The 11,563-nt window shown below is 39.5% G+C and overlaps 1 protein-coding gene across 1 annotated transcript in view; it reads left to right on the top strand.

Annotated features, from left to right (window-relative positions):
• The first annotated feature begins 1,074 nt into the window (after positions 1-1,074).
• LOC138032739 (sushi, von Willebrand factor type A, EGF and pentraxin domain-containing protein 1-like) overlaps positions 1,075-11,563 on the top strand; it is a 13,208-nt gene continuing 2,719 nt past the window's right edge. Inside the window, exons 1-3 of the mRNA XM_068880448.1 lie at positions 1,075-1,213; positions 4,336-4,583; positions 5,375-5,489. Coding sequence (XP_068736549.1) covers positions 1,132-1,213; positions 4,336-4,583; positions 5,375-5,489 — 445 coding nt within the window. The 5' untranslated portion in view covers positions 1,075-1,131. The remainder of the gene's footprint in view (positions 1,214-4,335; positions 4,584-5,374; positions 5,490-11,563) is intronic.

Below are 11,563 nucleotides of genomic sequence, written 5' to 3'. Positions count from 1 at the left end.
TATTACTTATTATTAATCCGAATTCAATCATTCCATCAACTGATTGCCATTTCAAGGCTGCAAACTAAGACAGAAATTAAATACTAAAACATATGATAGGACGTCCACTGCTCAAAGAAAACGATGAGCTTTGCATTGGGTCAAAAACTCTTACACAAAGTCTTTTGTTAGCCTGAATAATGTCATTGAATCTTCTGACGCTTATTTCCGATGTGTCCAGTACATAGTCGCGGTGGTCTCATGGTTAGAATGCTCGACTCCGGATCGATTGTCCCGGTTCGGGTCCTGGCCGGGGACATTGTGTTGTGTTCTTGGGCAAGACACTTTACTCTCACGGTGCCTTTCTCCACCCAGGTATATAAATGGGTACCGGCGAAAATGCTGGGGGTAACTCGATGGACTAGCATTCCATCCAGGGGGGAGTAGAAATACTCCTAGTCGCTTCATTCTACGGAAACCGGAGATAAGCGCCGGCCTAATGGGCCTTCCTATAGGCTCGAAATAGAGACTTATACTACCGACAGAAATCTTCTAAACTTTGACAACGTTGAAGATAAAGGTTTTTGCAGATCTTGAAAATGTCATACATAACGAGGGGTTTAATTAAGCAACAGTAGCAAGATTCTAGTAGATATGGCAGAAAAATGAAGCCGTCGGCTTTTGGCTCTACTGAGTCCCAGCATATGTGCTTATTTTCCATCGCTTCCCATTCGAAAATTCCTGTGCTAATTGACATGAACTTAGTTTGTCAACCTTTATTCTTTCTTTACATTTAAAGTAGCACCAGGCGCGCGTTTTCTTTTTTTCAACGATGCACATTTTCCTTACAGGGACCAGTGGTATTCCATGTAAAAAAACCCGATACTTTAGAAAGAACGATGTGATATTGGGTAAGTGATAACCTTCTATAGAGAAGTATAATATAGTAAAGCAGGTCGCTTGAATTTCAAGAGGGATGTCCTCAGGGCTTTGATGAAATATTCATGCGGTTAATTGATGCTTTTATCCACAATTAGGTGGAAACGCCTTTAAAAACCCCGAACCATTTATTATTAACTAGTTTCACTTCTGGATAAGCAATGGTAAATCTCACTGGTTTAAACTAAACGGACGGTCAAACAGTAAGGAAGGATGAAACCCTTTGGATTTACGACGTTTCTGGAAGCTTGTCTGCTAATACTAATAATCCTCTCCTTATATGCAGTTGCTAAAGGTATGATACGTTGTTTTGTTCACTCAATTGTATCTCAACCTGACCTCAACAAATTTAAGTGAGGGCCTGTCATAGGTTGGAAGTGTCAGTTTTCTTAAAACATTCTTATCGTCAGTATGTAAGACTCTTTTCCCTAGTTCCCTTTCAAAAGAAAGCCGCGCGAAATCGGCCATCGCAAAAAATGTCTTCATTTATTTTATTTTATTTTTTTCTTAAAAAGTATTTAAAGTAAAGTTAGGGGAGAAGCAATATATCATTTTAAAGCTAAGAAACTAAGCTTTTCAAAAACAACGTGTACTTATTTGCAGAGAACTAAAAAAAATTAAGAAAAGAAAATATAAAGAAAAAAAACGTAACAGAAAAACCAATATCCAGACGAATTTGGTCATTTTAACGTTGATTACGAATTTTTGGATACAAATAAAAATTGTCTTCATTTTATCTGCTTTCTTGGACATAAATCTGACGGAAAACTGATCAGGCACGAATATTTTCGGAATTTTTTTAGTAATTCTTTGATTGCACCTGACGTCACAGCGGGAATTTGGTTCATTCAGTTCTATTATTATGCAAATCTTGAGCTACACCTTTTTTTTTTATTAGGGAGCTTAAGCAAGCGCGTTTTTGAGACGCGGACGGCAACCGGAAGTGAGCTGTTTTCCCTTTTAACTTGTCTTGACACAACCAAATTTACGTTGCAAAGTATCTTTTCTCCATTAGAGATGATTAGTATAAAAGACACCACTGTCCTGTCACGTGAAATGTTCTCTTTTGCCTTCCGCGTCTCAAAAACTAGCGATAATGTGTAATATGATAATTAGATATGTGTCAAATTTGCGACCCGTTACTACGGCAACGAGACAGATCACATTACGAATAATTATCACGGTCTGTTGGCTAAAAACTAGCCTCCTTTCGCAGCCGTTTTTAGGCTCGTCCCTCCCCCCGCGTTTGTGGGGAGGGGCGAGCCTAAAAACGGCTGCGAAGGAGGCTAGCTAAAAACCACCCAAGTTACCAAATTCATCACAAAGGATAAAATAATTCGCTGAACGATCGACATGTAATCAAGGTAAATATGGAGTGAAAACAAGCGAATATTTTGAGGCATAACAAAATTATGTGCGATAACAACACCACTTGGCGAGGCGAAGCTAAAAGAACGCTAAGAAAACGATCTTACCTTTCCAGCAATTTCAAGGCTTTAAATTCCATCCAATGAACCAAAATCCTTTTCTTTATCCTTTCCGATGTATTTAGTGCTATTTTTTTGGCTGAAAAACGTAAGTAAAGCCGCTTCGCGACCGAAACAAAATTTCGCCTTTGCAGGGCTTCAAATGGCCTGAAGTGAAATGCACCTCATGAAGGCGTTAAAAACCTAGAAAGACTATAGGCAGCCCAAGTTCGCGTCACTAGAGAGCGTGTAATAATTAATTACTAGTGGGAAGATGACCTTTGAGTGCAAGCGGTGTTGCGTTACAGGCAGCCGTTGAGAATTTAAACGCGTTATAAGACTTTGTATGGGAAATAAAATACCGTCGATTATGAAGCCTAAAAAAACGCTCAATTTAACGTTCATTCAATAAAATGAATAAAACTGACTCACCTCTGGTGTATTCTTGTGCGTTTTGGTGCTTATTTTACCGTTTCGGGAATTCCGTGTTTTCACTGTTCTAAGACGAAGTCAAGGCTGCACACTAAGATTTCGACCGCAGTCAGCTCAGAGGCGGTTTGCGCCTCGAAAATCCATCCCAGCCGCGATTTTTTTACGCAAAGCTACTCGGGGAACAGCACGCTTTGCCGTTTTCTTTTATTCTTGCTTATTTTCAACTGAATATCGAGTATGGTTTGATAGTTAAAAATGTCACCGATACATGAAAGAAAGAGCACATAAATAATAAATATATTTAAAAAAAAACGCAATATAAAAGAAAAAATGTAAGTGGGGAGGAATATATGTTGTGTTAGAAGTTGTGATGTCATTGTGATGTCATGTTACCACGTGACGCCAATTTAAATAGGGGCGTATCTGCCAAAGCTAGAGTGTTCAGTATTATTCAGCATTGTTCAGTATTCAGTACCAGCATCTATAGTAGTTTCGAGTTCAATTAGGAGTTTTCAAGTACAGTTATCAGATAGTTTTAAACGGTGTCAGAGTGTAATAAGAAACGATATTAAAGAGTTGGGTATTCAAGTACTCTCGGATCGTCAGTTCACACATGGGATAGACGTCGGCACAACATGAACCACTTTCGATTTGTTTTTTTACCACAATATTCAACGCCAAAGCAAGTTTTTATTTCAGAGCGTGACCAAAATCAGGACACAAAGAAAGAGCAATCGTTGTCTATAACATTCTCGTAATATGATGGGTTTATTTCCCAAAATGGGCTTTACTGATTGTCTATTACATTGCGTGACAAATTGACGCGAGCATGAAGCGTTCAGCGTTGTCTAGACTCTTATCGACAACGGCAAATTAGCCAACCATATTTCGAGATTACAAGCAATTGTGGTAAAAATATATTCATCATAAAGAAACAATTCAAACGTACAGAAACATGACGAAGAACCCCAACTGGCAGGAGGAAACCAGTTGGCTTTTTACAAGTTCTAGCACAAGTCGCTTTCTTGTATACACTCTTTTTTTTTTTATGTTAAAAAAAAACGTCTAGTTTTTGAGCTGAGGCTGAAGGTTGTTCTTCTTCTTACTATTATTATTATTTCATTATTATTGTTTTCGCGATTTGAGCATGAAAACGTTCTTAACATGTTCTTAAGGTTTTGTGATATACTAAATTTGACGACAAACCAAGTTGTTCTTCCATGTATCATGCAACAGGAAAACCACATTGTTTATGGCCGTTTTAATACTAGAGAGGCATATTCCATCCACTGTCTCCTAGTGTAAAGACGGGACGCATAAATCGTCTGGGACGAACTTGTGGAAACATTTTTTCTGCGTCTGTTAAATTCGCATTAACTCTTTTAAGGCGTCTCACGGACGAACTATCCAGTTTAGTGCGTCTTTGAAGGCATACTAAGTGGATGGTTTGTCCAGACGTATCACGCGTGTTGTGCCTGCAAAGCCATTCCAATAAACCTGTACTTCACATTTTTTTTAGGAAATCGTCGAGAACTGGTGTTTCCGTCGTCCTTCTTCTTTGCGGACAAGCGGCTATTGAACCACAATATAACAACCTTTCAAGTCCGGGATCTTGACGCCTGTGAACTGCTCTGCTATCACAATGCCAATTGCGTCAGTATTAATTTTGAAATAGAAAAATACAAATGTGATCTGAACAATGCGACTCACATAAGACATGATGATGAGTTTGTGGACACAGTGGGTTATCTCTACTGTGGAGCTGACGTAGGTTTTGTTTCTATCGATATCGTCTTCTACATCGCAGTCTGTTGGGGACATTGTATGAACCATGTGAGAAGCCGTAATTTCAAACTTGCGATTGAGTCGCCGGCCCAAGTGTCACTTTTATCACAATTACATCTGCACATAATTGCACTTTTAGGTCTTCTCGGATAACTTGTTCGTAAACTCTGTAGGATATGATGCTATGGTACGACTTTGTAAAAGGGCACAATATGAACTGGATCTTTTTAATTTTTTTTTTCATATTCGCGTTGTCTCACTCCTTGACTCACTCCCTCGATAAGGTGGTTGCTATTACTGTCAATTAAGTTTTACGTCAGACCGTCATTCCTACATTTTGTCCTGACCAGGGTTCTACTTCTACTTCTACTGCTACTACTACTACTACTACTACTACCACTACTACTACTACTACGACGACGACGACGACGACGACGACGACGACTACGACTAGCTACTATTTTTCATTGTTCATGATCTAGTATCTTCATACTTCTTGCAATGTTTAGGGTATTTGTTAGCATGGCTTTCTGTATCTTTTTGTATACTGTTTTACTTCTCTCTCCGACAAGACTTTGTACGAAATCCCTTACTTCTTCCCAGTACCTGTCCAATACGTTCATGATAATGTTATGCTGTGTGATTTTATATACTGGGTACTGTTTTTTTAACTCCAATGAAAATATAATCGCATTCTATCCAAGGATGGCATAATCGATAAGGATGTATATCGATTAATTTTCTTTATTGATTGCCTTTGTATTCACTTTTAGAGTGCTTGTGACACTGTCCACTGTTATAATGGAGGCACTTGTCAATCTGGATTTACAGACAAAGGATATCAGTGTTTGTGTCCACCTGGTTTTTCGCAGCCGCGCTGCCAACAAGGTGAGAGATACTTCCAAACAAAGAGATCTCTTTGAAAGTAATTCCCTGTGCCCGATTCCCATGACTCGTAAAGAAATTCCATATTTTGCAACTTAACTGAAGGTAAACACTATTGTTTCAAATTTCTAAGAGTGCGCACAACGAAGGGTTCCAATCTTCGCGCGTCGCGGGTAATTGTCATGGGAAAATGTCGAAAATAAATTTGCAAAAGCATTGACTTAAATTTCCTTTTTCAAGAAAGTCTGTTGACATTTGACCAAACAAATGCAGTTTGAATTTAGAAACGTTAAAAGAGAAAGTGAAAGTATTGTTTTGGCTGGCCGATTCAGAAGAGTCATCTTAAAGACGGTGCCTACTATTTCAAAGATATTTTTGCGCCGGTCTACGATTATGCAGGAAATGTAGATTTTAAAGGAGAACTGAAGGCCAAAATTAGCAATTTTTCCAGTATTGTTTTTGGAAAGCCTAACATAAGTAAAGTTAAGTGTATAGGGTTATTTCTTCTCGTTTTCTGTTTTTTGCGAGAAATTACGTTCGAAATTGAGCTTTTCCCGCTGTATCTGCCTTTTCAGTGCAGGCTCAAAAATTAAATCAGCACCCTCCTGTGACGTATGATATGGGGAACAGAGATTTCGTAATCGAGAGAAACAACTGCTGCTGTGGCTATTTTCTTCGTCAAAAAAATCTGCTCGGTTACCCCCAATTTTCTTTTTGGATACCAAGAGTACTTACTAAGATCTACTTTCTCCGGATAGTTTTAAAATGGGCAAAAATATCCCTGCATTAGTAAACATCACTGATAGGAAACGCGAGTATCTCGAGATGCGCCATAACAATAGCAGGCATCGTCCTTAAACAAGAAAAATAAAGTCAGAAGTCCGTAACCCAGAAGTCTCGATCTGCAATGGAACGCGGCCCGTCAATTTTCTGTATTAGGGAGTTTAAGAATCAACAATGGCTACAGCCATGACAATGCTACAAACAAAATAATATGAATGGATAAAAGCGGAAAAAGAATCGCGCTGCAAGTGCGGCACGCATTTTATTGCTGTATTATGCATAATTACAACGTGAAATCACCAAATTTGAGGTTTTAACGACAACGTGAGCATACAAATGCGAATCTTTCGTTTTACATTTTTACTCTGAAACAGCCGGTATAAATTCAGTTTTAGGATAATTCTCTCAACTTTTAGAATTCTTGGGAATTGGGCACAGCGAGTAATTGGGGTGCAGGGGTGCCGCAGTGGTGAGAGCACTCGCCTCCCACCAATGTGGCCTGGGTTCGATTCCCAGACTCGGCGTCATATGTGGGTTGAGTTTGTTGGTTTTCTACTCTTCTCCGAGATGTTTTTCTCAGGGTACTCCGGTTTTCCTCTCTCCACAAAAACCAATATTTGATTGATTTGATTTGAGTTAATTTCGCTAAAGTCTCCAATAAGTGCTCTTGTGCTAAATCCATTGGCACTTAAATAAACTTGTTGTTATAATGTACGAAGTGAATTAAATGAAATAACTGTGAGAGATTTAGGATTGTGCAAAGTTACATTTTGAAGTGACGTTTTCGTCGCCGTCGCCGCTGCAGATCTTGAAGTCACTATTATCTGTTTTTAGGGCAGCTACTCTTAGTTTTTGAAGGCAAAACATGGGGGTATTGTGTTCTTTACACGATCAATAAGTTACATTAAGCACGAGCAATCCCTTGTGCGGCTACTTTGTTACATACCACAACCTCGCTCCCAGTTCGCAGTCCATGATTGATGGACTTTCTGGAGTGGAACCAATCAGAAGTTGTGCCGTGCCGACGTGCCGACGAAAAGAAAAGCGACCACTCGGAACGAGAATGGGCGAGGATATCCTCATAAATGTTATCTTTTGGTTTCCACGATTTCTGTGACATTTTGTAATATTATTATAAATAAGTCAGTTTATTATTCCACTACCACTTGCATTGTCATTTTAGTTGTCCCCCTATTATTGCCGTTGTAATTGCCACTGCCAGTCCATAACTAGCACTGCTTTTGTTATTGCAAGAGTCCATCTCACAAGGGTAAGCTAAGATTTATCCAAATTGGCCTAGTCCGCGTCAGCATCAGGAAGGTTTCTATTTCTTAACTAATATTTGCCGGAAAATAAACAATAGCGATATTTCCTGTTTACAAACATTGACGTCACATTTCTTCTGATATTCAAATATGCCAACCACAGAACAAAAGAACCAAGAACGACGAAGACGGCTACGAGAACGTTGTCTAAAAATATTATTTCCCGTTACTGTAATAATTTTGCGATTACTTTAAGTCGCTAGTTCTTGTGGAATTAGCTTTCAATTCCCTGTTAGCTTTATAGCTTCGCTCGTATTTCATATAACACGTATCTGATATTAGCCAAGCAGATGACCTCTGGCAATCGCATTGTACATACTGTACGTTTTATAATTAAACACTGGAAGCTTCTGTTCTTGACTCCTTGTTACGCGCCTTCAATAACAACACAGTTCTTGGAAAGAGTGAGTCCACATTCCAATTGGTGAGAACGGGTATCAAACCTATTGTTAAGTGGCGTTCTCGTAGCCGTCGTCATCGTCCTTGCTTAAGGTCCCTATTAAAAACAATGGGTTACGTCACGAGAAACATAGCTATAGACCAAATCGGCCTACTCACTGTTGTACCCAATTCAAACCCTTTTGGGAATAATGAAACGTTTTGTTTCAGAAATTCCTATTCTCAATTTGCGCAAATCCCATAATACACCTCTTTTACTCCCCAAAAATTTGCATAGGCATTTCTCTTAGGACATCTTCTTGTCCCAATTGCAAGCAATGATTATACAAAATTTCGGGGATAGAAGAGGTGTATTATGGGATTTGTGCAAGTGGAGAATGACATTTAAATGTGAATGTCACATTATAATGCAAATACAATACTCAAAGAATCTTAACCCCGGGAGATTTGAATTGGATACAACGAGTATTTTCAAGCAAAACTTGGTTTAAACAAAAACGATTTTCTGATGCTGATGGGGACAAACCTGATACCAGCTTCTTCCCTTTTTTCACTGTGCGTGAGTGGGCGGAATTTAACAAATCCTGCAATTGATTGCTCTTTCGGGAGCGGGCGAAATTTTCTCATCCGGCCCGCTCACTGCGAGCGGAATCCTAGCCTTAGTTGCGTGAGCTTGTGTTATGACCTTAAACTTCCATTTTTTTCTTCGACAACGAGTCTGCCATTTACATAGAGAAGATACTTCTTATTAGACAACATGTCTGGAAGTAGAATTCAAATAAAAATATTTATCTTTGAAACGTTCAGCTTGTAAGTGGCTTAATACTGCATTCGCTATCAAGCGCGGTGTGAGTTACAATTAACAAAGTGATTTCAGAGAGGAAGGGAGAGAGAGAGGGAAAAAGTTATTTACCAGCTAAGGGCCCGTCCGTACAGCGAAAACCTGTGATCTCGCTCTTGAAAAAGTTCCCCTCGGCCTGCGTCCTCGGGCAGTATTTTCAAGACCTCGGTCACTGTTTTTTGCTATGCGTACCTCCCAACTGGCAAATAACATTTAGTATCACCCAACTAGTGGACTAATGCAAATCCCGCATTTTAATTGGCTACACTACTAGAGGACTATTAGTAATAGTCCTCAAGTAGCGAAAAGAGTGACGCTGTCTTTCGTTTTACTCCGAAATAAAAATTTATAACAAGGCGTTTTGTAGTAGTGGGTTGCAAGGGTACTGAAAAATTAAACGAATAAACGAGGACTGCATGGTGGTGCACTAGTTTGCTGAAGGGCTTCGTTAGCAATGACAGAGTCAACATTGTTTGTCATATTTTTGGCCACCAAAGGTGACGAATTTTAATTCTCAAACCTACCGAATATAAAATAGACAACAACTCTTCCGGAAAGGTGGGGGGTGGGGGGGAGGAACCGCCACCGACTACAAACAAAAAGAAAAAAGTGGTTCACAGGCAGGCGGAATGGGAGGAGGTGGAAAATTGCGAAAAATCCGAGTTGCAATAGATGAGCAAATTGTGATGGTGTGCAGCTAAAAAGGGGTGAGCGCGATGTAACGCGCGCTTATATATGCATGTCACTGGTAGGGTGCTAGATTCTGATTGGAAGAAAACGTGAACCACGAGGTACCTCCCTCCTTAGCATGCGTACCACTGTTTAAACAAAAACTTTGCCATAAACACCCATTATGATAACGTCATAATGGTCTCTTTTCTTCAACTTGCATTTGCTAACTTTATTATTGGCTTTTCTGACCGACTCGTTGGGTGATACTAAAACAATTAGACCCGTCGCCCTCAAGGGCCACAGGTCAATAGCCCATTGGGCTTCCCCTCATGCGCTATTGACCCGAAGCCCGCAAGGGCTACGGGTCTAATTGTTAAATACTTACTCTTGGGTAATGGACTCTTGGTTATTGTTATTCTCACTGCCACTAGTCTGGCATTTGTCATTGTCGTTTTTATCGCCATTTTTGTTGTTGTTGTCACTGTGACTGTCGTTGTTGAATTCCATGATTTCTCGCTTTGGTAAACACCAATGAGACAACAGGTGAGATTTCGCGCGAAAACATGGTATCTCCACGCGGGAAAAAAACATGATGTTATCTTTACAAGTGAAAATATCACCGTTGCCATGGCTATAATAAATCACTCTGTTGTTATAATACCAACTTTATTCATTCAATGAAATGAAAGGGAGAGATACCCGAGGTTATCCCTAAAAAAGAGGGTATCCGCCCACATGTTATCGATCTAGAGTCGATTTTGATGAGGGAGGAAAACCGGAGTACCCGGAGAAAACCCGCGGAGTCAGATTGAGATCGGCTGAAACTCAGCCCACATACGACCTCGAGATCAGGATTGAACCCGGGTCGCAGAGGTGGGAGGCGCGGTTGATAACCACTAAGCCACCTTAACTCCCCGTTGTTGTACGTTAGAATTGCAGAAAATATTTAAATGAATTGGTTTGGTATTTATTTGGTGTTTATATAACAAATAGAACATTCCATGACAGCTTTGAGAACGAAATTTCTCCTCTTGTGTTGAAAATTTTTCACCCGTTCTCTGCACACTCAAAAAGAAATTTCGTATCTCCGAGCGGCCATGTCATATATCCTCTTCTTATCATATTTTTCAAATTATACTACCTGCGCTATGATTGGCTAATTTAGAGGGTCGTATTCTGGAGTTTGGTCCGCTGTTTACAGCCCGCTACTGAAATTGAATTATTTTAAACATTCTATAGCAAGTTTTTCATGTCCTTTATAGCAAAGGGAACTTCCACTCCGACTAATGAATAACTTTAAACCGAACAAAATAATGTTTGCAATCAAATCTCTTTGACAATTTTCTTCGAAAAAGAGTTTGTATCGAAGAAAGTGAATTAATTCACTTTCAAATTTTCCGAGCGTCGCCATCTTGAATAATTGTCACTTGGGGATTGCCCTGTTGTTAAGTTCAAACCTCGACACGTCACAATTATTCAAGATGGCGTCGCCAGGGAAATTTGAAAACCAAAACGAGCGTTTTTTGTTTATTTCAGATACAAACGCTTTCATAAGAAAATTGGCAGCAATCTGTATTGTAAAAATCATGCTCTGTGGTTTAAAGATATTTTCCTGTTTTAGTGGAGGTTCCCTTTGTTGAAGGAGGTTCTTCAGGACAAGGTTCAGGTGGCAAAACGGTTTTAAATTCTACTATATCGTTTATCTTTTACTTACGACATAAAATAATCTAAGAGGCCACCCATCTTAGTAGTACCACTACCTAAAAAGGCAATCGTGAGAACAAGCACATGGGTAACAACCTCATGCAACTTTGGTTAAGGTGATTCCCTAGTATTGCACTGCGCATCCTGTTCTGCTCATAATGGCGTAATTGGCAACATTTTAAAAGGTGACATTTCGTGCGGGAAAGCTCGCCAGAAAGAACAATTTTCAGAGCACAGCACAGCAGCAATGAGAAGAACTCTTAGACTCTCGCATAAGAAAGTCGAGTGATAGCTTTGCTGATACGAAAGTGTCATTTTAGTCCTAGAGTGAAATTGAAACGGTGATATCGGGG

This window comes from Montipora capricornis, chromosome 14, assembly GCF_036669925.1.
Source record: "Montipora capricornis isolate CH-2021 chromosome 14, ASM3666992v2, whole genome shotgun sequence".
Taxonomy (NCBI): Eukaryota; Metazoa; Cnidaria; class Anthozoa; order Scleractinia; family Acroporidae; genus Montipora; species Montipora capricornis.
Note: the sequence above shows the minus strand (reverse complement) of the source record. Positions and strands in the feature narration are given on the sequence as shown.